General features: G+C 41.4%; 2 protein-coding genes and 1 long non-coding RNA gene across 31 annotated transcripts in view; 1 reads left to right on the forward strand and 2 right to left on the reverse strand.

Moving 5' to 3' along the window:
* Nucleotides 1–2,038: 2,038 nt before the first annotated feature.
* On the reverse strand, nt 2,039–13,724 carry LOC310839347. The gene is made up of 2 exons (XR_014561460.1): nt 13,025–13,724; nt 2,039–3,042 (listed from the first exon to the last, which is right to left on the reverse strand). It is a non-coding gene; the product is annotated as an uncharacterized lncRNA (long non-coding RNA).
* LOC310839192 (UPF0450 protein C17orf58 homolog) lies at nt 4,477–19,314 on the forward strand. Its single transcript, XM_083727671.1, has 6 exons — nt 4,477–4,634; nt 9,166–9,768; nt 13,925–14,005; nt 14,929–15,120; nt 15,963–16,149; nt 18,244–19,314. The coding sequence occupies exons 1-6, from the start codon at nt 4,571–4,573 to the stop codon at nt 18,332–18,334; spliced, it is 1,218 nt and encodes a 405-aa protein (XP_083583797.1). The 5' UTR covers nt 4,477–4,570; the 3' UTR covers nt 18,335–19,314.
* Nucleotides 19,315–20,537: 1,223 nt separating this feature from the next.
* BPTF (bromodomain PHD finger transcription factor) overlaps nt 20,538–27,499 on the reverse strand; it is a 65,185-nt gene continuing 58,223 nt past the window's right edge. For 20 of the 29 annotated variants that reach the window (XM_083727319.1, XM_083727310.1, XM_083727318.1 and 17 more), the window contains 3 exons: nt 26,989–27,073; nt 24,469–24,655; nt 20,538–22,887 (listed from right to left, as the gene is read on the reverse strand). In XM_083727319.1, coding sequence (XP_083583445.1) covers nt 22,851–22,887; nt 24,469–24,655; nt 26,989–27,073 — 309 coding nt within the window. In that variant the 3' untranslated portion in view covers nt 20,538–22,850. Of the gene's footprint in view, nt 23,535–24,468; nt 24,656–26,988; nt 27,074–27,499 lie in introns of all 29 variants that reach the window. The other 9 variants (XM_083727321.1, XM_083727314.1, XM_083727320.1 and 6 more) reach the window with 1 other exon arrangement.

Genomic DNA, 27,499 nt, shown 5'->3' on the forward strand with positions numbered 1-27,499 from the left:
CAGGTTACACACGTCGCTTGTGAAAATCATCCGAAAATATTTAGTCGCGAGGACCGCGGGGTCAAGCGGGAGACCTTCCACGTGTTGACAGGTCCCTCACGTGAGTCGACGCCGTCCCACGGCCAAGCTACGGTAGCCTGGCATGCGCAGTAGAGCCTGAAGGCGACTCGAGCAGTACGCAGGGAGGGCGTGGCTTATTGTCTCAGGGGCGGAAGACGAAGTCAGGAGAGGGAGGATGGACGCGGAGTGGGCGGAGCCACGCGTGTCCGGGCGGGGCCCTTAGAATGCGGCGCTCAGCCATTCTTGCCAGGTGACCCAGTGGCCTAATGGATAAGGCATCAGCCTCCGGAGCTGGGGATTGTGGGTTCGAGTCCCATCTGGGTCGTTCCTCGTTTTTGCGGCAAGGCTTTCAAAATTCACCAAGCGCTTCCAAGCAGCTCGGCGATGGCTTTCTGAGCCGCTGTTGCTGCACGCTTTTGCAAGCAGTCGCGCCGTTCCCTGCTGGACGCGGGCGCGGAGGTCTGTGGATCCAGGCTGCGGAACGTACAGCAAGGGCTTGCAAGCTCTCGTTTGCACGAAAACGAGGGAGAAGTCTGATCAGGCCGGGTGGTGATCGCGCGCATCCTGAACACAACGCGATCTTGCGCCCGGAGAATGTGGGGCTTGAGGCTGCAGCTGCATAGTATTGTGAATGGGAATCTAGAAAGCCATTGTGCAAGCAAATATCTGTTCCTTTTTTCGCAACCTGCTCGCGTATTTGCCTTGCCGACTTCTCTTGGGACCACGTATATATGCAGAGCTGCTTCCTTTAACAAGACCTAGAACCAGAGCTGCCGACTTGAATAAAATATTGATCACATGACACACACACTATTTGAATGGCAGTGTCCATCAACTTTGGGGGGGGCAGCCCCCTCTAATATTTTATTGGGGGAGGGGCAAAGGGACCCCAGCCCCTAGGAGCTCATAGCTTCCAACATTTCTCCGATGAAAATAAGGACGTCCCATTCTATAATACTATTTATATTATGCACTCTCCTTCCTTGGAGGTCTTTAAACTGAGGTTGGATGGTTATCTGTCATGGATGCTTTAGCTGAGATTCCTGCATCGCAGGGGGTTGGACTAGATGACTCTTGGGTCCCTTCCAACTCTTAAGATTCTATGATATCATCAGCCTTCAAGCTGCCATCCCATTCAGCAAGCAAACTTGCTTTATTGTCACATCTTCACATACTGCTGCTGGATGATCACCTTCCATTTGCCAGTTCACCTACTCCAAAGGGGGGAAAAAGGGGGGACATCAGACACTGCTGAATATCACAGCTGTTGCCAGCTGTGTTCTGCTGGGCAGTAGAAAAGGGTTTTCTCCTTGGCCTGCCCTTGTATCCGCTCAGCTACCAAGTGCTTTTGCGACATCACGAGCAGTCTGCAGCCAATGGCGACAGCTGGGGAGGCATCATCCTAAACCAGTGTTTCCCAAACTTGGGTCTCCCGCTGTTTTTGGACTACAACTCCCATCATCCCTAAACTAGCAAGACCAGTTGTCAGAGATGATGGGAACTGTAGTCCAAAAACAGGTGGACCCACATTTTGGAAACGCTGCTTTAAAGGAACTGGTCTAATCCATTCAAACCTACCACAATTGTGGGTATACCTCTAGTGATTTCAAGTGTTATATGCACACACACAGAGAGAGAGAGTCACACACACAATTTAGAGAGAGAGAGAGAGAGAGAGAGAGCGCGGAAACATCATAAAACTGCATTTTTTTGGAGGGATCCTTCCAGGGGCCGTAGGCCAGTGTTGGGCAGGGTCAGAGGCCCAGGGAAATGCAGCAACAACTCTTTATCTTGGTACTGTGGGCTCCATTCTGGCTGTACAAAAGGCCAGAGGATTCCATGGCCCCAACACTTCTCAAGTCAATTTCATCATGCCCCATAAGTAAGTGGTCCTCTGCCTATCTTAGGACTGCTCAACACAGTCACAAGATGCAGCACACACACAAACCCCATTTGAATGGCAATGCATATTGACTTGGGGGCTGGATTTTACTGGGGGGTCCTGAAGGGACCTCGGCCCTTAGGAGTTACCTCCTATGGGTGTGGGGAATCTTTGACTCTCCAGGTGGTGCTGAACAACCACTCTCCTCAGCACCAGCAAGCATGGTCAATGGCCAGGGATGATGGGAGTTGTAGTTCAGCAATGTCTCTGCACCTGGTCTGTTTGGGGAGAGTTTCTGTGGCGTTCCCTTGCTCCTTTCTGCATGGTGCCAGTATTTCATTCTCCTCCTCCTTTCGACTAAACCTCGGTTCAATTAATTTGCTTTTTGTTTTCCCTCTGTTTACCAAGATAGCTCTTATATCTTCATTTTCTCTCGTCTTCCTCTTTATTCTGTTATTGGCAGCTGGAGGTACATCCCACAGCCCCAATGTTCCTCTTGCCATTCTTCCCATCCTCCAAAATCATGTTTCTACTCCTATATGGCTCCATTCTTCTCTTGCGGGCTGTTAAACTGTCACTGGTCTGTTAATAAATCTTTTCATCTCCATAAATGATCTCCCATAGCACTCAGAGGAAGTGGGATAACACTTTCCTTTTTTTTTTTTTTTTTTGTATACGCCCCGTGATTCTAGTCCAAAGTGGTAATGGTTCTTTTTCAATATCTTATTTTTCTTCCTCTCCCGGTGAATCACATTTGATCTCTTATCTCCTTTCAATATTTCTTCAGCAGCAGCCATTAATCACCCCCTGTCTGTATTTCCAATTTTCTTTCCAAGTTTGAATATTGGCTCTGATTGTCTTCCTTCTTCTCTGCCAATCATTAATTATTATGGTTAATTGTAATATTCATTCCAGTTTGGCTTCTGTTTAATTTTTTTTAATACTTTGACAGTTTTCTTGATTCTTTTAGTCCCTTTTTTTCCTGTCCACCCCTCCCTGAATTATTTCAGGCCCTTGCTGCCATCGGCGGACCAGGGTTAGTTGGAGGAAGATGCCCCTTGACAGGATTGCAGAGCCAGGCTGCTCCCAGGAACTGTGCCCTAAAGATGGCCAAGAGACTGATATTGATTAATTGGAAAAATAAAAGATACGATACCCGTTAATTGACTGTTTGGCATCACTCGCAACCTCTGAATGGACTGCTAGAGGGCACACACTTAGATAAATATGATAATATCCAGAAGGATTTTATACAAATACACTAGGCCATTAACCTTCACATAAGTATGAAGATAACAAAACTGTACCAATCAATCAATCAATTTCCTTTATTCGACCGATAGTCAGAAATAAAACACAGAAATAAAACACAATACAGAATTAAGAACTAAAACATCATAGGGGTACATGAATAAGGTAGGGCCAGAGCTCTAAACCTCTCACAGATAACCCACATCAAGGCATTCAATTGTACGTTTCCGATGCTTGAGTGCCAGGAAAAGGAATTTAGCCACTGACAAAGTTGTTTTCCTAGAAGACTTATTTAGCAGATATGCTGTCTGCTTTCCTCTTTGTCGGGGACTAAGCTGGGGTAAGTATGGGGTTATAAGATACTGTCTTAAATCGTTGTAGAAGGGACAGCTCATTAAAATGTGCTCTGTGGATTCTACCTCACCCAACGCACAATGGCATAATCTCTGGTCATATGGGACTCCTCCATATCTTCCCTTCAGAACCGCCGAGTCAAGAACATTCAGCCTAGCCGCGGTAAATAGTCTGCGGTATTCCACGTAGTGGATATCCGCCAGGTAGCGAGCTGGAGCAGCTTGGTACACCTGCTCCCCCAGAAACAGCCCAGGTTTCACACGGGCTATGTCCTCCTGTCTCGCAATATCCCTTAATCTTTGGGCGATCACCGCCTTTGTGTGGCTATACGTCATGGACTCTATATAAAGGGAGGACAAACCGCACTTCTGCACTTCCTCCACTATCTCCCCTTCCCATGGAGATTTAAAGTTATCCCTCAGAATCAAGGGGGCCAAACCCACCGGTCTGAAGCAAAGCTTAAGCCAAAGCCATAACTTCGCTTTCAGGGCCACATACCTAAAGGCTTGGCAACCGGTTTCCAATCTCATGATCACACCTGCCACGGAGGGGGGGATCCTGAGTATGGCCCTGAGGAATTGGGTTTGGATAGATTCCAATTTTTCAAAGTCCCTACGTGAGCCCAAGGCAATGCCCACCAGTAGAAGAGGGAGGACTTTCATTTTAAAGAGTCGCAAGGCAACTCTAGAAGAACGTGTGGGAATGTTGCATAGTGCATTTTGGCGAATTTTTTAAAAAATATGTGTCTTTGTTGTTCTTTCCCCCTCCCCTTTACTTTTATTTTTCTCTGTATTTCTTTTAATGGAAATCACTTCAATAAAATATAAGTAAATAAAACAAACGATGATGATAATAATAAAAAAGCTGGGTCTTGCTCCAGGGAGTGACTGATTCCCGTTTCCCCTAAGGATGCCTCTCATTAGCATGAACAGGGGGAAGGGCCAAAAGAGAGAGAAAGGAAGAGAGAGAGAGAGAGAGAGACACTCTGGCTCCCTTGGAGTTTGGAAAAAGATTTCCTTCACAATGACATCCCCAGGTCTTTGGCTCCTGGGCTTCGCGTTGGGCTTCCCCTTCAGCTCTGGGGCAGGTAAGGTGTTGCCAGCAGCCGAGGAGGCCCCGCGGGGACAGACACGCACTCACGCGCTTCCCTGCCTGCTGCCCAACTTTCCCCTGCACCAGCTGCAGCCCTTCCCACAGACGCGGAGGGAATTCGCCTCACAGAAAAGTCGGGCAGCTTTTCTGAGCAAACTTGTGGAGATTTATTATTATTATTATTATTATTATTATTATTATTATTATTAGCCAAAGTTGATGAGCTATTCTTACTATTATGATCCACAGTTATTTAGCTTTATTATTATTATTATTGCCAAAGTTGATGAGCTATTATTATTATTATTATTATTATTATTATTATTATTATTATTCACAGTTATTTAGCTTTATTATTATTATTATTATTAATGGCCAAAGTTGTTGAGCTTTTATTATTCTTATTTCCCCCCAAAATTATTGAGCTTTATTATTTCAGTATTATTATCACCAATGCTTTTTTCTATTAAAAAATGTTTAGGGGTACTCTCATTTTGACTCAAGAAAATACCATTTTGTAGTTCAAATCGGGAAAAATAAATACAGTAAATGGACAAAAGTACAAAGATTCACAAAATATTTAGGGCTATGCGTACCCCTGCGTCCCCTCAGAAAAAAAGGACTGATTATTATTGCCCAAAGTTGTGTTATTTAAATTATTATTATTGCTCAAAGTTGTTGAGCTAATAATAATAATAATAATAATAATAATAATATTTTGCCCAAGGTTGTTGAGATTTATTATTGTTATTCTTATTGGCCAAAGTTGTTGAGCTATTATTATTATTATCATTGCCCAAAGTTGTTGAGCTGTTATTATTATTATTAGCCCAAAGTTGTTGAGCTTTTATTCTTATTATTCTTATTATTGCCCAAAGTCGTTGAGTTTTATTATTACAGTGGTACCTCGGGTTACATACACTTCAAGTTACATACGCTTCAGGTTACAGACTCCGCTAACCGAGAAATATTACCTCAGGTTAAGAACTTTGCTTCAGGATGAGAACAGAAATTGTGCTCCGGCGGCGCGGCTAAAGTGGTGCTTCAGGTTAAGAACAGTTTCAGGTTAAGTACGGACCTCCGGAACAAATTAAGTACGTAACCAGAGGTACTACTGTATTATTATTATTATTATTATTATTATTATTATTATTAGCCAAAGTTGTTGAGAATGACGTTTTTGAGATATGTTCATGGAAAATCAGCAAAAATGCCAACACAGGTTGCTGTATGTCCAGATTTTCACGGACATACCCCAGATTTCCAGCCAGACACTACTGCCGACTGCAGTATTCCGGCTGCGTCCAGAAGATTCCGGACTTGTGGCAACCCTCAACCCCCCCCCCGAGCCTTGGGAAGGAACCTTTGCACCTGTGTGCACGCCTGAGGGAGAAAAACCTGTGCACCAGCTTCTGGCCTGTTTGGGATGTTAATTCTGTGTGTGTTTCTGGACTAGCGGCATAGAGACATCTAAATTATGGCAATTGGTGAGGTGGTGAGGCAACACTGTAGGGTTGCCATATTTCAAGAAGTAGAAATCCAGACACAAAGAGTTGTTGAGCTTTTTTTGGACACACATACTTCTCGGTTCTGTTTGCGAAAACCCAGACAATTTGCCAATTTAAAATGAAAATCCTTGGGACCTCGGACATGTTCAGGGGGAAAACAGACATATGGCAACCTAGCGCACAACTAAACCACAACTGTTTAGTGATAAAACTGAAGAGTCCTAGGCCCCATCTGCACTAAGGAAAGGTCTATGATTCATTATAACTCCCTGGAATGAGACTGCGGTGAAATCTAAACACATTTTTTTTAAAAAAAGCCATGAAAATGCTTTTTAAAAAGTTTTGAAAAATACATTGAATTTTGCATTGCTCACCTTCGCCATCTAGTGTCACATTTGTATATTGCACTTTGCAGCCCATTTAAAACACTTTATTTGCAGCTGCGTAGCTGAGTCCTGTGCAACCCTGAACTTTCCTTTTCGCATGGCATGCAGTTGGTTCTTGTGCATATGAACACTTAGCTCCTCTACAGTAAATGGGGCACCCGAGAATATACAGGCAGGAAAAATTTAATGTAAGCACCATCTGATAAAAGCGCAACGCATTACATGACAACCTACCCCTTGGAATCACATGTGATGGACTAAAAAACAAAAATGGTGGGTCTGTTCAATCAAAGGAGTGCAGGGTGGGGAGAAATGGGCATGGTTAGATGGAAAAGCCACCACTTGGCCTGAAAGGGATTTTCCTCTCCCTTCATGGCAATGTTCTGCCTTCGCTGGCGGTATCAGGGCAATCTTTACTCTCACCAGCTGTGGTCATGGGAAAGAGCATGTCAATGACGATGTCAACTGGCAAGAGACTTCAGAACTGGAGTTAAATCAGCAGACAGAATCAACAGTGGGAGTTGCGAATATTTGTTTGAGTATCTTATGTGTAATATATATATATAAATTCTCTATATTGACAATCTAAATGTGGGAAAGAAGGGTTGGAATAATGCAGTCACCCACCCACAAACCCACAAACAATCCTGCCGGCGGGGTGGGGGGTGGGAAAGCCCATTCTCCATGGAACCGGCATAAAACCAGGTCTGGGAAGTTGCCCGTTTTGTATCGCCAGCTTGTGGCAGTAACAAAATACAACTGAGAGCTCACCATCGTTGTTTTTTTTTAGCTTCCATTAGTAAAAAGGTCAAACCTCCCTAATAAACTTTCCTCCTATTCAGCTGCTAAGAAATAGGCCGCCTGCTATTATAATTGTGCATATTTTTTTTAAAAACACAGTTGCTTATCTACATGGGAAGGTTGAGTTTAATTACTTGTATGAAGTATTTTGAATTCAAGGTTGTTAATATGTCCAATCAGAGAGTTAACTTGACTGTGGATAAACCAGTTTCAAAGCTTAAACTGCGCTGTTATTTGCAAGCTGAAAGGGGAATACATAAAAGTTGGTTTTGGAGACTGAGAATCCCAGAACTGAAGGTGAGGTGTTAAGCATTCCTTCTCGGAAATCGATCCAAGCAATGAATGGGGCTTCTGAATAAACACAGTTAGGATCAGATTGTAATTTGTAACAAACGGCAGATGGGACATTATAGTTCGGTTTTTAGGGTTCTCAGACAACTGCCTTTGCATCTTGGGGATCTAAATCTTAGGTAGAATAATTATTCATCAATATGCAGAGCTGGTGACAAGGCTTAAGCAGAGCAGACGACATTGTCAACAGAGCTTCCTGTGGATGGGAAAATCAAATAGCCATGTTTGTCAGGGACTTTTAAACAATCGGACCAGGATGCAGTGTGAACCCTGCTCCCCGGATGCTCCCTGGACATTCAGCATTCTTTTTTTAGAGAGGAGTTTGTTTATAAATCGTGCTTTTAATTTGTAACGAAAACAGGGGGGGAAATAATTCTAGGTTTCCATGCTTCCGCTTGTCCACAGCTGGGTTTTCTTTTTTTAAAGCACACAACGCAATACATTGTTCTGCAGAGCTGAGGCCTGAACTGGAAAGATGCTCGGCTAGCCTAACAGTTTCACCACAGTAGCAATTTAAAGTTATATGGAGGCTCTAAACAGGCTCCCCCAGTCTTGTGCTCCACTGTTGTCCAACTCCAGGGCTACCTGCGGATGATGGGAGTTGTTGATCTGGAGACCCCAGATTAGAGAAGATTGCTCTAGGGCGGGAGAAAATAGACAAATGCCATTGAGTTTCTTCAGTGGCATTCATGGATAGGGTAGTGTTTTAGGAACTAGAAGCTGGCACAAAATCAAATGTGGCTGCTGAGACCTGAGGACAGCTGCCCTGATGTAGCAGCTGCCACTCAGTCCTGTTCTTCCAATGAGGTCCCTGACCAAAATACGCCACACAAGGAGAAAGAGGAGGAGGAAAAGGCCGGCTAAGAAGTGGCTGGTCTCCTTATGATTTGATTGTATGATTTGCATTTATTATTATTGTTATTATTTATTGAATTTATATACCGCCCTATACCCGGAGGTTTACCAGATCCTTCAGAGGTAGCAGGACCATTTCAGCGGTCTACAGTGGTACCTCTGGTTACGTACTTAATTTGTTCCGGAGGTCCGTTCTTAACCTGAAACTGTTCTTAACCTGAAGCTCCACTTTAGCTAATGGGGCCCCCCGCTGCTGCCGCCCTTCAATTTCTGTTCTCATCCTGAAGCAAAGTTTTTAACCCGAGGTACTATTTCTGGGTTAGCGGAGTCTGTAACCTGAAGCGTCTGTAACCCGAGGTACCACTGTACAAACGTACTGCATGTAAAATGCTTAAAGGCAAATGCAAAGGAGCAGGGTAATCCCACGAACATCCATTAATCCCCCTTAACATCCCATTGGTCACCAACTTTGACTTCTACTAAGAAACTTAAATAAACACAGTTGTGCTCTTCTCCCATAGTACGTTAAGGCCTTGCCATAGAAGGGAAGGGTGATTGCTGCACCCATGGAACTTGGATCGTTGCTCGAGTTGCATTTTAATCCCTCCCTCCCTCTCAAATGCAGGGCCCCTGCCATATGCTGGAAAGTCTATCCAGCCGTTCAGCAAAGACATGTATGGGTCCATTGGCTCCACACCAAGCCAGAGTAAGTCTCCACTAGGAGGCGGCAGCACTGAGGACCAGACGCTGCCTCCAGAAGACCTGGGGAAAGCCGAACAGACGCACCTGCTGTCCCGGGACAAGAAGAAAAAGGTCAAATATTCAGTAGAGAACCACACAGGTTTAAGGAAGGAGCCCATTCAGGATGCCAAGGGCTTCCCTTCCGAGAGCCGCCAGGAGAGCATTCTCCCCGCCATTAACTTCAGTCAAACAAACCGAATGCACACGGATAGGCTGCAACTGAAAGCAGCCAACAGCATCTCTGCCTACTTCCGGCCCCCTGCCTATTCCCATCGCCAGGGTAGATTGCTGGCAGAAGCTCACCCTTTCAAGAACGCAGGGTCAAGCCCCGGGCAACGTTCTGGAAGTTTGGATCGCCTCCATCGGCCTGGCAAGATCAATCCCTATGACAAGCCCAGCCGTTCGCTCGGAAATGGCACCGATCCCTCTTGGCTCACAAACCGACAGGCATCAAGCTTGCCGTATCACCACAGTGTCTCAAAGAACGGTAAGGAAGCAGGGCTTTGCTGCTCACCTTAAGTCCATTTACAGCTTTAGGCGGCAATCCTAAACCCGCCCGCACTAGCTTGGGAGTGCCACTGATTTTACTGGCGCCTACTTCCAAATAAGGGACATGGGTGGCACTGTGGGTTAAACCACAGAGCCTAGGACTTGCCGATCAGAAGGTCGGCGGTTCGAATCCCCGTGACAGGGTGAGCTCCCGTTGCTCGGTCCCTGCTCCTGCCAACCTAGCAGTTCAAAAGCACATCAAAGTGCGAGTAGATAAATAGGTACCACTCCGATGGGAAGGTAAACGGCGTTTCCGTGCGCTGCTCTGGTTCGCCAGAAGCGGCTTAGTCATGCTGGCCACATGACCCGGAAGCTGTACGCCGGCTCCCTTGGCCAATAAAGCGAGATGAGCGCCGCAACCCCAGAGTCGGCCACGACTGGACCTAATGGTCAGGGGTCCCTTCACCTTTTTTTACTTCCAAATAAGCATATGTACGATCAAGTTTTTAAGCTCAGAAGGTTGTGAGCCTTAATCGGACCTCCCATGTAAAACAGCTCATTCATTTTCAGTTTATTCTATTGGATAATAGCGGCTTCCTTTTCCCTAGCATTTAAATACCATGCACAATATATCCCACTGCAAGTAGTACGTATCATGGTAGCATCCGCCACTCCCAGTAGCAAATGCTGTAGTAAACGCTGATCAAATTAATGCTTTAAAATAGCCAGAGTAGTAAGTATACAAGCCGCTCGCTTCCTGCTTTTCATTTCAAAATAGCTGCGTGAACCCAGTACAGATCCGATCGTTCCCCACATACTTATGCATTTGTCAGCTTAAGGCCCATTTATTGTTGCAGGCCTTCGGAGCATAGCAGGAGCTGCCTATTTGTCTAGGACTCAGCTATCCAGCTGCAAATAAAACATTTTAAGTGTGCCTTAAGTGCAATATACAATGTGACATTAGATGGCAATTTCTGTGCACTCTGGTTTCTGTCATGGTGTCCCATTGTGCTAGCAGTTTAGTCATGCTGGCCACATGACCTGGAAAGCTGTCTGGACAAATGCCTTCTCCCTCGGCCTGAAGAGCGAGATGAGTGCCACAACCCCAGAGTTGCCTCTGAGTGGAGTTAACCATCCAGGGGTCCTTTACTTTTACGATTGCACAGGTAAACCATCAGGAAAACAAAACAGAGAATCTATATATGCAGCTGTGCTTGTTTGCTGTTAGCTTTCTGCCAGACAATGCAAGGCTTGAACACAGCCAACTAAGCTAATGGCTTCGAAAGGTCTGAGAAAGAATGAAATTGGCAAGGCTGACAATGAAGCAAATGAATGAAAAAACAACAACTAGTTGTTAAATACATGATGGCACGGGATTTGCTCCTTGACAAAGGTGTCTTGGCAGGCAACAAGCTTTACAATTACAACAGACAATTGAAAATTCATCTTGTTTTCTAAAACATATATTACCAGGAGAAATGAACTCTAGCTTGAATCCTGATGTTTTTTCTGTTAATGGAACAGAGCTCGTGGTACATAATACATTTCTACCCTCTACAGCCCCCTGCACTGTTTGTATATCTGGTCCCAGGGACCGGGCAACTATTGAGATTGGAGCAAGATGTTGCACAAAGTTCTGTAGGTGGTGGAAATCGCTTCCCTCCTGTGCGAATGGAGGAACAACTTACATTTATATGAAATTCAATGGATAATTAAGAAGTCGAAAACAAACTTCATTGGGGAAGGGAGGGAAACCAACCAGAATCATGCTGCAATTGTTTAGTTCATATGCAGATTAAACATATGGATTTGGCAATTAATATGGGCTCAAGGTTTAGGAACAAAGTCTATGCTTGGTTTCAGCCTTTTGATAAGTGTTCTGTTAGGCATTTGAAAGTATTGTAAGGGTACAGTATTATATATATATATATATATATATATATATATATATATATATATATATTCCAAATTTTTTATTAGTTTTCACAGTATTATAAACAAACAAACACACAAAACAAACAAACATAAATCATAGCCTTATTGAAAATTACAGTTATTAACTTTGTTAAGTGACTTCCTCGCTTCCCCTTGGTTGAATTTCATTGCATGTCCTTTTAACGTTTTCCAAATCCCAATTTTTATGAAATTTAACTTAAACATTAACATCCTTAGATCTTCACCTTATGGAATTAAACATATTAATTCATCACTTAACATAAATAAAATCCTAAGCCCATTAAGTATCTGCAAGCTGTTTTCAGTTAGTTTAACTTAGCAAATTTAACTAAATAATCATTAAATTTATTCCACTCTTCCTGATACTCCTCCTCCTGGTCGCGGACTCTTCCTGTTAGGTCGGCTAGCTCCGAAAAATCCATCATCTTCATCTGTCATTCCTCTATTGTTGGTAATTCTTGGGTTTTCCACTTTTTAGCTAACAAAATACGAGCAGCAGTTGTGGCATACAAAAATAATTTAACATCTTTCTTGGGCAATTCCAAACCTGTTATTCCAAGAAGAAAGGCCTCTGGTTTCTTTATAAATGTATATTTCAACATTTTTTTCAATTCATTATAAATCTTTTCCTGGAGGTCTTTCACCTTGGGACAGGTCCACCACATATAATAAAAGGTTCCTTCCTTTTCTTTACATTTCCAACATATATTGTCACAATTATGATATATCTTTGCTAATTTTACAGGAGTCAAATACCATCTATACATTATTTTCATTATATTTTCCTTTAACAAAGTACATGCAGTGAACTTGACCCCTTTCTTCCACAATCTTTCCCAATCCTCAAACATTATATTATATCCTACATCTCTTGCCCAATCTATCATCACAGATTTAACTTGTTCATCTTTTGTATGCCACTCCAACAATAACTTGTACATTTTAGATAAATTTTTACCTTTAGTATCCAACAACTCCATCTCCAACTTAAATTTTTCAAAAGCAAAACCATTTTTCTTATCCAATTTATCCAATTCATTGAATTTATACAATTCATTCAGTGATAAAGGGTACAGTATCATAAGCACTGAATAGCCACGGCCCCTGCTCTGGAAAAGCTGAAGCTGAACAAATTACTGCAGTGATTTCTTAATATGTTTTTTAAGCTGGAAAAGCAGCTGAAAATCTTAGTACTGGTACTACATCTGGGTTAGCGGAGTCTGTAACCTGAAGTGTTTCTAACCTAAAGCGTTTGTAACCCAAGGTACCATTGTATCACTTTGAAAATGCTCACATACCCCTTAATTTTCTGTGTGTAGTTTCTGTGTAGTCTGTGAAATGACTCAACTGTAGCTATTTAAACACATTCACAGTTCTGAAGGGATTGTGGAATCATAGAATTGTAGAGCTGTAAGGGACCCCAGATATCATCTAGTCCAACGGATTCTCTTCCTCAGCTTCCCACCCCTCCCTCCATCCCTACAGAATTTCTTACTCACACCCATAGGGGGTCTTATCTTTTGCTCCACTGGGGAAAGCCACTGCAGCCTCTCCAGATTCTACAACTCCCCTCTCCCTGTAAATGAGCCTTCTTTGGCTTCATGGGGAAAGGAGAAGGACAAAGCTCGCAGCTGCCACTCACTTTTTCATCTTTCTCTCCGGCTAAAGACCAGACATGCTGGGAGCCTCAATGATGTTCCTCTCCAGGCTTCAGTCTGGGCAGAAACCCTGCCTAGAAACCTTTAAAGTTCGCTTTTCAACTCAAGTTTCTCTGCTGTGTGAGATCTGTTGCATTTGGGTCTTCTGAATGCATCTGCACACATGAGAGTTTTTGTTTGTTACAATATATTTTTTTTGAGAGAGAGAAAAAATCCAATTAGTGCATCAGGTCAGCATTCTGATATCACAACAGGAGGTACTGGAAGTTTGGTGGCTGCTAGAACACCCTAGGAAAACGAATGTCTTTAGAGCCATTAACAAACTGGTCTGCTCCACTGCTTAGTTATAGAATCATAGAATCATAGAGTTGGAAGAGACCACAAGGGCCATCGAGTCCAACCCCCTGCCAAGCAGGAAACACCATCAGAGCACTCCTGACATATGGTTGCTTGGGTAAGACGGGCTTCCATTCCTTCCTGCTACGGAGCTGCTCAGTGTTAACTTTCTGTACATCCATGGGACTCTTGTTCTTGCTCTAGATGCTGACAATACAGAGGTGTGCCTGACAGACTGCAGGAGGGAACATGAAGAGGTGGAGGCATTCTGCAGCAGCGAATTCGGTAAGATCACCCAGCTCCAACTAAATCGGTCATACTTCGGTTACATACAAGTCTTACTTCAGGCTTGGGGCAATTTCAGCAACTGTTTTCTAGCACTCCCAAAAGAGTTTTCTTTCCACCCAAGAGAGGAGTTGTCCCTCTTTCCAGAGTCAGGGCTAGCACAACCCTCCAACTTACTTGAATGTTAACATTTTAGTTTTATCATTGCCATTGATAACATTATTGTCAACCCCCAAAGGGCAGCGTAGAAATATAGAAACACATGGAAATGCATTTCAAAGTACTCAGTAGTAGTTTTTTTCTCTGTGCATGTTCTTACAAAGTGCTCCTTGACATGCTTTTACTTTTGACCACCTAAGATACCACGGAAACCCCTGCCTTCCCCCAACTAATTTTTTTGTCATTTTTGCATGGAAATATCACAAATATTATGGTCTGGTTTTTAGCATACCTAAAATCCTTTGCTTGTTAGGGGCTACCCCACAATTTTGCAACATTAGTGCTGTTTGGATCTTTATCCAGCGTGGGTACTGTAAAATGGCTTCATTTCTTCAGCAGATGGGAAGGTCACATCGAGACAGAAATCTGTTGTATTTGTGGTTTGCAGAGGGTACAATTTATCAGGCTGTATTTTTGAATACCCACATATTCAGAAAACTTTTTCCCCCAGGTCGGCCTCATATTTTACTATGAATAATGTATTCGGTTGTTGAATTAAACTCACCAATTGTAAATTTTTACTATTTTTATTAGTTCTAACTTTGACATTTTAATTAGTTTTTATGCTGTTTTTTATTGTGGTGAGCACTGTGCAGCGAACTTATATTGAAAAATAGTTTATAGAGTGTTACAAGCAGCTTCAAACAATTGAAAAATTAGTACCGGCTAGCTATCAATTACGTGCTCCTCTCTTTTTTAAAAAGTGGTGAATGGGATTGTTCATGATGTCATCATGGTTCATAAAGGAGCGAGTTTGGTGACACTGTTGGTGAGCAGCAATGGACTGTACAAGATAAATCGCCTGTACTTCACCCCTGATGGCTTCTTCTTACGAGTTCATATGATGGTTGTGGATACCTTGAACTGCAGTAAACCCTGTCCGGACTTTAAACTTGGTAATGTACCACAGCCTTTTCTCTTCTAACTCAGCCCAAGTTAGCAGGGCCAGGCAAGGAGAGAGAAAAGAATAAAATGCAGAAACAATGTGTTAATTTTTGCTAAAGAAACTTCCCTAGTTCTTTTACAACACTGTTTTCTGAACTTGGATCTCCAGCTGTTTTCAGACTACAATTCCCATCATCCCTGACCACTGGTCCTGTTAGCTAGGGATGATGGGAGTTGTAGTCCCAAAACAGCTGGAGACCCAAGTTTGGGAAACCCTGCCAGAAAGACAGGAAGCTGCCTTATACTAACTCTCCAGGGTTTCAGACATATTTCTCTCCTTGATCTACCTGGAAATAGATACCTGCAACCTTCTGCATACAATGCAGATGTTCTTGCACCGAGCTACTTAACATTCCCGCCACAACATTCAAAAGCCACTGAAGTTGTGTATACAGTATTTTAGATTTTAATTACACCAATAGGTTGCTGTGTTGTTTTTTTAAAGTGTGAGGTTTCTATTTTCCCAAAGCTTCTTGAGTTAATCAAACCGAGCTTGTTGCATATGGATTTAGGTAATGAACGACAAATGGCCCTTGCAGTTATGGTCCCCTGGCCTCAGCTAATGCCATTTTGGCAAGTTAGACACAAGTGCTATTAATATGGGGTCCCTCAACTCGGGTTTTAAACAGGAAGATGGAATACTGCTGAAGACTTGGTTGGCGATGTCAACCTCTCAGGCATTAATTAGCCTTATAATCAAGTTAACCGTAAAATGCAGAACCTCAAAATGTGCCCTGCACCACGTTCACTGCCGAACATCCAGAAGGCACCCATGATGCTTGCTGTTTTGCAGGAAGCAGATACATAACGATGGGTCAGATCTACCACAGGAGAAGACAGCTGCCGGCAGTTCTGCAAGAGCATGTCAGAGGGCACCTGAGGCCAGGAGACGGGCTGCTTTGGAGGGGCAACAGCTACATGAAAAGGTTCAACAGAAGGCGGCATCAGAAAGTTCAACAGGCAGCTCACACCAAATGTGGGTGAGGATGTACAGCTCCTCTGGGACTGAAGCAGGTTTGCAGCTGTTAATTAGAAGCAACCATGGCTTTTCCAGCTTCTCTGGAAAAAAGTGGTGGGAGGTTTTTTGTTTCTTTTGCTGTGGCACCCTAGTGACTAACCAGGTTATTGAGACATGAGCTTTCATTGGCTTCAGTAATCTACCAGCCAACACAAAATCCACAACAAACCTGTTTGCATCTCAAGATTGAGCTGCGGTTCTGGAATTCGCTACTGTTCATGGTCAACGCATGCTTTGAGTTTCTTACTCCTTTTCCTGTTTATAATGTACTTTCACAACAGTATTTCTACCCGTCTCTAACCATAGTCCCTTCAGTGGATTACATATTTCATCAAAACTAATTATTTTCATCTCCTGGGCAAGTTTCTACAGGTACAAATCAACATGACAAGAACAGTTCTAAGCTGAAAATGATGAAACGTGATAATATAGGCACACTTGCTTCTTACCAGGCATCTTCCAGGTTGTGGTCCTGAATAATTTCATTCTCAGTTCTTAAAATTAAATCAAATTTAGGCATCTAGCTATTCCAATTAGCTCACCTGCTATGTACTTTGCTTGATCAAAACTATGTTTTGTTATTATCCAAACTCTGCAGTAAACAGCATAGGAAAATGCAAGCAGTCTACAAAAACCTCTCAAACAGAAAATCAAATGATGGCTGAAGTTGCCAGCAATATGCATGCTTCCATGAGAAACCAACAGTTTTGGGCATTAATATTGGGGAGTTCGCGTTCTTAAAATATGATACATTCTTTGGCACGTTCAGAAATGCATGTGATTAAAAATAAACAACGTATAGAATTTTAGCTACAAGTAAACCTGCTTATGGAATTGGGCTTTCCCAATTCCACATCCCCACTATAGTACTTTGGAGAGTGGATTTTTAGCACAAGCCATGCCATTATTTACCTTCCTTTTTGCTTGTTAACATAAGTAATTTATGGTGGGAGTTTCTGCTGACCTGAGAGTACACAAAGCTTATGTAGTCATATTCATCCTCAAGTTCTAATTTAATAGCCACGAACTAAGCAGAACATTGGGTGAATGTTGTAGCTCTCAGGCCAGAAGGTAAGTGTCTTTTGTTAATAGATATTTCCCCCCAGGCAATTGTACAAAGAAATTAGGCACATATAAATCATAAACAAAAATGCAAAGAGTTACCTGCTTTGGGGGCAGTTTCACAACTGATCTCACAAAGGCAACTGCCTTATGTAGAAAACAATGCATTCAAACATTTTGAGGAAACATTGAGAGTTGATAACTGAATGTTTCGAGAAAACTAGGCCTATGTTCTCAACAACAGCAATGTCTCCAAGATGTAGTTACTATTAAGAGAAAGCAATATTGTTATCAGAACGGTCCAATTTAGTAACAGGGCATATGTGTGCAATGGGAAAAAATGCAGCTCTTCGGCTCAAGTTTCAGAAGAAAAAAAAGACTTCGCTTGATGAGAGATGGAAAGGGAATGGAAGGCTTCATAAGCACTCTCTGCCATTGTAGGGTTTCAGTGTTTTTTAAAAAAGCTCTGACTGGAATTACCTAGGAGAGCTGCAACCTTATACCAGCAAAACAATTCAGAAATGTCTCCTCGTTAGATCTGTCATGATTTCATAACAGGTTAATGCATTTTATTAATGGAAGGAAAGGAGTTGGTTCAGATTGTGTGGGGAAATGGCACACTAACAATCAAGATGTCAGAATTGAATTTTTTCCAAGATGTCTTGAATGAAGGCATTTTATTTTGTCAAAAGGAGACTTCCTGGCAGCAGCCCAGACCAGTGGGAGGACAGGGGGCAGCCTGCATACAATTATTCCCTACATCTATTCCATTAGACTATTTTCTATAATTAACTCAAATCTAAATGCCTACAATGCCAGATATCTTCCATTACCAGCGCAAAGGATGAGCTGTTATAGGACCAGTGTAGTTTTAAAACTTGCTTCCTAGAAAAGACGAATACCCATTTTGATTATATCAGTATGAGGTAGCTATTAATGTACCTGTATTTAATGATAAAAATGATGTTCAGAGACCCTCTTAATTGCTTTGCAGAGCTTGCTGCTTTGGAGAGCTTAGTTCTACTTCCATGGCATTTTATTATTATTGTGTGTGTGAGAGAGAGGTCTTTCCTAAAGCTTCATGACAGAGGTAAGATCTGAACTGGGGATTTCCTGTAATGCAAGCGCTTGGTACAATCCTATACACTAAAACACTTAGTAAATCCTCTAGGACAGACTTCTGAGTATACACGTTTAAGATGTGTGTATCTTATTCCTAACATTTAAACACTCCAATAAGGATTAGTGCTACATATACTGAAGTTTGGTGAAAGCAGACTTGGAGGTGAAGAGAATAACATTAAAATGCATCAATAGTTGGTGAACTCAAACCCCTTGTTTACTGTATCTGAAATGTTTGGCTTTTGTGTGTGTTTATTTTCTTTGGAAACGCAACTCAACAGATTCCTTGTTTACAATACTCTGCTACGTAAACTTGTAAAAGCATCCGAAACTCCAAATGTACTTCTTCCCAGCAGTTTTGAAAATGCTGTTTTGCATGATGTGGTAAGAACAGGTAAACTCCCCTCATTTCTGCCTCTCGATTCCTGTTATGAGTCAGAAAAAGAAAGGAGTGACATCTCTGTCCATATTGGCCTCTGTAAATTTCTTTGGAGAGTAGTATCCCCCTTTTAACAGTATTAGTTACCTTCCTACGTAGTCAGACTAATGGTACATGTCATCAAAAACTATGGTGAAATATAGTTGCTTTTCTTCCTTGCTTTTAGCGTATTGTCATGAGATAAATACTTGAAAACACTGGCTGCATTTCAGCTTAGGTTTGTTCCCTTTCTGTGAAAAAGACAACTCTGGTTGTACTTAAACTTACCTTTTGCCTCCCAGCGGTATCTAGATTGGATTCTTGTCCCCACAGTAACTAGTTCACTTTGGGTGTGTTTACATAGTATGTTCTTCCAAGATGTAACCACTTCTACCTGCTGCGGGACTGGGCACTGAGAAAAGGAGCTAGCATACTATCCAAAGTTCACGACACAGTAGTTATATTTATTATGAGTAAAACCCCACCAAATGTCATTAATAAAACTCTGGAAAATGTTCCTGCGGATTTACATGCCAATTACTAAGAAGAGAATTACTTCAAAGTAAAATAAAATTTAGAAGTGCTGTTGATGTGAAATCAAAAGTAAGTCGTGCTCCACTAAATGTAACAGAACAATGGCTGCCTCTGGATGTAATGCTAAACCATGATTTAGCACTAAAAGGACAAGCCTAGCCTCCTCCTGGGCTCTCCTGCCATGCAGCTAAGGTTTTAAATTAACCAAGGCTTCATGTGTTGTCCAAACCAAGGGTCATGGTTTAACACTAATTGTGCTTACCTTCAAAACTAAGAACTGCAAACCGTGGGTTACGAAGTGGGCCTGTTTAACCATAAAGGTAAAGGGACCCCTGACCATTAGGTCCAATCATGGCCGACTTTGGGGTTGAGGCGCTCATCTCGCTTTATCGGCCGAGGGAGCCGGCGTACAGCTTCCAGGTCATGTGGCCACCATGACTAAACCGCTTCTGGCGAACCAGAGCAGCGCACGGAAACGCCGTTTGCCTTCCCCGCCGGAGCGCTACCTATTTATCTACTTGCACTTTGACGTGCTTTCGAACTGCTAGGTTGGCAGGAGCAGGGACCGCCATAGTTTGTGTGAAATTATGACCCTCGGGTTAACATTGATCCAGAGTTAACTATAAGCAGAAGCAAAAGCTTCCAAATTTCTGCTCTCAGCCATGTGGAAGGGTATGTGGTAGCCCAGGAGGCTAGGCTTATTCTCAAAGCTCTAAAACATGATTTAGTGCTATGTCTGAATGCAGTCAACCTTTGAGATTGGTAAAATAAAATGGTTGACTATGCAACTTAAAACATGTATTTTTGTTTAAAAAAATGTTTAAGAGACCAGTTGCACATGGTCATTGCTTACAGTGATCATTCATTAAAATCCACTAAATGTTGTGTTTTGCCACAGTGGTAGAAATGTTCTGCAGCTGTTCAAAGCCAAACCATTCCAACTTGAGACTCCATAAATAGGCCCTAACCCGTCACAAAACAAAGCACCTAATGAGAAGCTTTTGAACTCCATTTAGACATGGAACACCAAATCCTTCAATTTGACTGAGGAGCTGCGATTAAAAAGGGACCTCAGCTGGCTCATTTTACATAATACCCATGTTAAAGAGATATGTCTCAGTAAGTGAACATACATTCTGGAGTTTTAATAATGCACTGAGATGTTCGGAAACAAATCAAATATTCTGCACATTGTTTCATTAAAAAAAACTGAGTAAAGTATAATTTTCTTTATTCCTTTTACAGAAGTGGTATTTAAAATGTACACACATTACACTGGCTCATAAATAAAACTTTTTCGCAAAAACCCCAAAAAACTAAAAATTACCATAGTAGTTACAGCTAAGAATTGTCTTCATATATTACAAAGCAGTAGGAAAAATGATGAGGCTTGGTAAAAAGTGTATGAAAGTAGCATTTTCCTCATTTCATAATTATTTATATGAAAAATTCCCCCAAGAATTACCGCACAGTATGGCAATGCCAAGTGCTACATATGTTATTTTAAACAACTGATGTTTCATTAGGAATTCCACCAAATCTGATGTCCAACAACATTCCTTTATTTGTCTAAGATGAAATGCCCTATTATGTACAAAAAAGTTATTCTTCAGTTTGTCACAATTTGTTAAAAACAGTGCTCTATTGCCTACGGGTAAGAAAGTTCATTTCTCAACATGTTTTTTTTTTCAGTGTCAGCCATATGTACGAATAATACAGAAATATTGTGAAGAGACAATATCTGTAGGATTAAGGATGAAAATTCTCCTGTTTTTATAAACATAATGCATACAATATGTAGCATATTTTTTTTGTAAAAAGTCCTAAGACAACATAGCCTAAAACACAAATACTCTTTTTTTCCTATCTTCTAAGAAGCATAAATGGATGCTCTTTTCACAATGAACAATTAACTTCCTTTTGATTTCACATTGGTTAAAATGACAGCATCTATATACAAAAGCGAAGGCTTTCGTAGAGAAAATTAACCCCAAAGTATTTGTACACCTGAGCCTGTACTTAGTAAGAAAATTGTGGTTGATCGCAATGTCTAAGAAAGTAACAGAAAAGGTTCTTGCATAGCAGGGTGAAGTTAAACCCAAGGAAAGCTTATCCATAATCAGATAAATTCCAGATCACAGAAGGGCAAAATTGTGAATTAGTGCAAAATCTAGTTAACACAGGTGTAGAGCTACCAAAACCAACTGCTGCTGGTTTATAATATACATATTTAAACTGTCATCAACAGCAGGTGTGATTGGTTGGAAAAGCAATTTTTAAAAAATCTGCAAAGCCTCTCTTTCTGTTGGCTTTCATCTTTTTACACACCTTTCCTAGTAAAGAAGCCACAAAAATGAAACACAGTTTTGAGACCGTTATTTATCCTGACATGATCATTTGCTCCATGTTATCTCAGTTTGCAATGGACAATGACAACTCTTACACAACTCCTTCATCATCAAGGCAAAAGTTGTGGCACCACAGTAGAATTTTATTACATTTGATTAAACATAAGGAAAACCACACTGAGGGGTTAGTCCACCTTCCTACTTTTCCCTTCCATACTATCTCAGGATTGTTACAGTTCAGAACAAACCTCCAACACCTCACGAACAGGTTAGCGAACATTCAAAAGACACCTACATCTGTGGAGAGAACAATGATCTCCATTTATTTTGTTTCATATACATCCATATTTTGAATTTTTAATACAAAAAGGAGAAGGGGGAAAAAATTAAAATCTGACAAATGTTTACAAACAAGATACCTTCGAATAGATTTTACTCGTATCAGTCCGGTGCAGAGTAAATGACAAATTGTACTGTTATATTCAAGGCAACAAAGTCTGTAGTACATGACCACTTAGCCCAACTTTTATGCAAGCTTAATTGTTTTCTTCTACCATGAACGATAAACTCATTGTTGATTCCCAGTTTGTTTGTGCACATGTGTACATAGCAGCTCCTTTCATAGAAAGAAAAGACATTTAGAGGTCATCTTGTACTTTTAGCTACAGGAACCATGGTAAGATACAGAATGGGTTACATTTAACCAGAGCTGGGGCTTATAAGAAAGAAAGAAAAAGCTGACAAATGAGGGCAGCAATAAAAAAGCGTCCTTTTGCAACAATAAATAAATACAGTCAAAACTTCTCTGTGTGGACTTTAAACCAGCTTCTTCACTGAAGAACAGATGTGGCATTTCTATGGGGTTAGGACTCGACCCCATTTTACTGTATCTTGTTTTCTCTCGCTTGTTTTCCTCTCTCGTCCTTTAATAAAATGTTTTCCTGTTTCTGTCACAATTTGATCTTGACAAGAAAACGAAGCTGCTGAATTTCATTCTTTTGTCCTTTGGACAAAATCAAGCCAAGAATATAATCTGATGCGACTGATAAAAATGCAGTTTACATCAAGACTTGTCAGGACGCCCTGACTTAAAAACCTCTGGCTTTTCCAATTAAAAAATAAAAATAAAATTCAGACAACCAGAATCTTGCTCTTTGTGTTAGGGTAACACGTGGAACTTTAAGAAGTTGTAGACTGCAGTTTGTTGTTATGAGACCTGCAGAATGCAGAAAAGGGGAACAATTAAGCACCCTTCATTTAAAGAGATCTCAGTTGTTTCAAGTGGATGCCAAGGGCCTGTCACTCAGCTTGAAAGGCAGCCATGCTGTTGTTCCCCTTCATCTTTCGTAGGCAAACACCATATACACCATCTACATAGCCACTTTCAGTCATGTATAAAAGCACATGATGTTCAATGGAAATATAAAAATAATAATCCAGAAATGTCACATGATACTAAGAGTGAGGTACATATTATATATAGCCAATTTACATTGCTTTGGGAGGTGTTTAGAGAAAAGTATATTTATTGGCAGAACATGAATTTAAAATATCACATTTTGGTTAGAATCCATCAAAACCTCTTTTGGGAGGTTTTTTTTTTAATTAAAACTGATTATTACATAGCTTCCACTGCTATTACTGGACTTCATTTTGACACAGTATTCAAAGAACGGATCATTTTATTTTCTGACATAGCTGCTAGCCAACGGCAGCCTCCACATTAAAGCGCAGTTTAAAAGCGAACAGCAAGTATGGATTTTTGTTTTAAAAAAGTGATTTAATGACATGGTACAATGAAAAAGTAAGCCAAACATCCAGTTCTGATTCCAGTTAGAAAGGTCAGACTAAAGTTATCACAATCTGCAAAAAAAGAACATGGGTGGTGTAAATGAAGCAGCAATGGGAGTCACAGCCAAACAGTAAGTGCTGGTAATAAAATAAAGGATGAGACAAAACTAATGACAATCTGAATGAATGTCAACTCAACTGCTGCTTTCCGCTCATGTTACTATTGCTTTATTTTGGTCTTGCTGGAAAACTACCGCAAATGAAATGCAAGAGCACCTACAGATACAGTAAGCATCAGGGAGCAACGGTGCTGCGGCACAAGTAGACCTTCTCAACCTTTGCACTACTGATCTTTAAAGCAACAGGGGAAGGTCTGGAGCAGACACAGACAACATCACTGAGAATCACCCTCATTCCCCACTAAAAGTGACTCTCATTCTCCTGGAACCAGGAACTCTCCACAAATTTCTTCACTAGAGGGAAACCAAGCGTACGATTCGGTCAACGTTGGGCCCTTAGATCTCCTTGGTTTATAACCGAAAAGTTCATCAGCAGGTACTTTGTTCTGCTGTATTTGTAATATAAAATGAAAAATCTTTAGCACTTTCAACAGGAAGCAAGTTCCACTGATTCCTGAGAACACACCCCGAGATTGATAGACCTTTGGGGGCACAATCTGCCTAGGTAGCCAAAAAGGGTTTTTGCCTGCCACTCCCAATATTCAAAGGCGCTATGCAAATTTTACACCCTCCTCATTATACCGTACACCGTTTCTGATTTAAACAAAACTGCTCTGCCATTTCACGAGGATTGCACAATTGGTTTGACAAAATCTTAAGCTAGTTGTGCACTCGTTATACGTTCACTGCTGAAGGTTTACTTTCACAGCAAAATGTGCGGGGAGAACCAGACATTTAAAAAGTTGAGCATATAAACTGTTAGCAATAAACATGTATGCCATGCACACTTAATAGAAAAGCGTGCTAAGGGGGAAATGGCTACTTACCTGCTTGCTTTGAATCCTTTTAGTTTCTGTACAAAGAATGATTCGAGAACCTCTGCACACTGATAAAAAGGGGAATCACTTGGATTGTAGTAACGACAGTTATCAAAAATTTTGGTCATGTCAGCCACAAACTCGGTCACCTTCTTGTAGTAACGTTTCAGTATTCTTTCTTCCATGGTGGAAAGGTCTTCAAAGTAAACAAAGGTGTTTTTTTATTAAATAAATAAAAAAACAAGATGTCAGTAACCTATAGAATTCATCTCATACACTGAAAACAAGTAAGAAAAGCAACACTTTATAACAGTTAGTAATAGGAAGGTGGAGTAGAGAACAGGATGGAGAAGGGGCGGGGAATGTATTATCATTAGCTACAAATATGCAGATTTTTAAGAAATCCATGAAGTCACTGTGGAGAATTTAATAAGCTCGCTGACATTCCTAATGGAGATCACTTGGTTTTTATACCCTTAATTTTCAGCTTTGTCTTTCCTCATTTTTTTATCACTCAAAGCAATTAGTGCACATAAACATGCTTAATTTGCAGCTCATCTACTCCTGCTGACTGCTCCCTATTTCAATTAATAACCTTGGTTGACTGCTTCAATTAGTTGTCACTGAAATGCACATGCAATCACACAAAGAGCAGACTGTGATGAAGGACCCAGTTCTGTAACTGCCATAGTAACAACTGAGAATGAAATGAAAGCAGCAAAAAGGAGAAAGAGGGTACGCGTACACCTTCTTGTCACAAGAAAATAGGGATAAATAATAGTCAGAAAATAGAAACATTTCTCAAATTCTATGTGAACAGTATTTCCTCAACATACACTTGCTATCACAAACTATGCAAAGCTTTTTTATTATTATTAAAAACTTGCTCTAGTGGAAGTCCTTGCACAGGCTTCTGCTAGTGGGACTCGTTAGTTGAATCCTGCAGTTTGAGTAGGAAATCAGATTAAAATATGCTTATGTAGGACCAAATTTATTCCTAATTCAGAATATAGAATTAGCACATGAACTTTAACTTATTTAGGGCACAACCTGCCAGACATTAGAGCTAGACCAAGCACAGATGTAGATTTATCTATGTAACTAAGACTGCTTTACTCTAAGTTAACGGTGCTGTCACACAGATGCCCTGCTAGTGGTCTTTCAATAAGCTTCTGGTTGGCCACCGTGAGACCATGTTGCTGGCCTTTGGCCAGACCCAACACGACTCTTCTTTTGTTCTTAACGTCAGGATCTCTGTTAGAAGACTTTAAGGCACTGGGGACAGGTTATTTGAAAGACCATGTCCTCTCACATTGTCTGTCACCTTTGCTCTTCTGCCTTCACAGACACCACTGACTGGGCCACAGAAAAGGGCCTGATTCGGTGGTGGCATCAAGAATGAGGACATCCCTTCCACTCAAAGTTTGGTCGGCTCCGTGTTTTATAGCAAATACTCCAGACATCCTCATTTTGTCAGGATTTTGGGTTATTCTAACTTTGTACCCTACACTTACAAACGGCTTTCATGTTGCACTGTTTTCTAATTCTTAGTTATGCTTTATTACAATCTTGTTGCAATTTTATTGTGTGTGTGTGTATTCAAACCATATGGTGAGCCACCATGGTGACCCTTGTAGTAGAAAAGTGGGATACAACTCTCTAACAATTTTTTAATTGGTTTTTAAACAAATACAAACGCAATAACCATTAAACACTTATCCAGCAGTACATCGAAGGGTGCATGTTTTATCCATTTCTCTAGACATGCACTTACACATTCAACACTCAAACATAATTACTTAATGTAACAACTCCATTGAGAATGTTGAAAGGCTGGTATAAGAAAGTATTGATTTTGGTCATTAACATAGTTAAAGAAAGGGGTCCACATTTCCTGGAAGGTGTCTCTCTTTGTTGTGCCTTTAACTGCTCTCCTGTGTCTGGTGAGACACTCAGAAATTGCTATATCCCAGATGTTATTTTTACAAATCTCGTTAAGGAATCTAAATCAGGGGTCAGCAACCTTTTTCAGCAGGGGGCCGGTCTACTGTCCCTCAGACCTTGTGGGGGGCCGGACTATTTTTTTTTTTGGGGGGGGAATGAACAAATTCCTATGCCCCACAAATAACCCAGAGATGCATTTTAAATAAAAGCACACATTCTACTCATGTAAAAATACGCTGATTCCCGGACCGTCTGCGGGCCAGATTTAGAAGGCGATTGGCCTGGATCCGGCCCCTGGGCCTTAGTTTGCCTACCCATGATCTAAATAAATACATCATTTTGCTCCGTCGTAAACAACAGAGCTGTATGAAAATTTCTTTGGCTGCCATTTTTTGCAGTGAGTAGGCAGTAAGTCCCACTGAATGCAATGGCACATACTTCCAAGTATACATGAACAAGATTGTTTCTTTGGATCTACCCTTCTGTGTGGTGAGCATATCCTGGATAACAGATCTGTCAATGAAAGGCAGCATATGTACACTGCACATTCGTGACTGTAATCCAATCACGTGGGAATACACTTACCCATCGGTTCTTTGATAACACCATAATAATCTGGAGCATCATTGGGATCTACTGGTTCTAGGAATGGCCATGCCATCTTGTGAGCCTGTTAGGAAAAGGAGATATTCAGTTCAAAATTCACTTCATTCATTATTATGAACCCCATTTCAGCCCAAGTCTAGTGGGCTGGATCGACTGTTGGCTGTTCCACAAACAAATGGGCTCCTTCCATTCACTGATGCTACTCAGAACCAGCAGAGGCTCCAGCTAAAGAAGAAGGGGGAGGAGAGATTATCTTTGCTGATTCCCTTTATCCTACCCTATCTCACAAGCTGTTTCTGAGCAGCTCCTTGGAAACAAAGGGAGGTGCAAGAATCTGCAATAATTGTCTTCCCCTTCCTACAGTGGAGCATCACTAAGCAGAAACCAGGATCCAACTCTGTGTGTCTGAACTGCATGGCGTTGGGAAGGGATGTATGAGGAGATATTTATAATTTTGGGCAATTGCTACCTACTAAGTGACCTCCTCTCA

The sequence above is a fragment of the Podarcis gaigeae genome (genome assembly GCF_964106915.1).
Source record: "Podarcis gaigeae genome assembly, chromosome: 2".
Taxonomy (NCBI): Eukaryota; Metazoa; Chordata; class Lepidosauria; order Squamata; family Lacertidae; genus Podarcis; species Podarcis gaigeae.

Excerpts from the sequence above, each read along its gene's own strand:
- LOC310839192 (XM_083727671.1), top strand. The coding sequence starts at position 4,571 with ATGACATCCCCAGGTCTTTGGCTCCTGGGCTTCGCGTTGGGCTTCCCC. Across the intron at positions 4,635-9,165 it reads CCCCTTCAGCTCTGGGGCAG|GGCCCCTGCCATATGCTGGA; the intron begins GTAAGGTGTTGC and ends TCTCAAATGCAG. Across the intron at positions 16,150-18,243 it reads GCAGCTCACACCAAATGTGG|AGCTTGCTGCTTTGGAGAGC; the intron begins GTGAGGATGTAC and ends ATTGCTTTGCAG.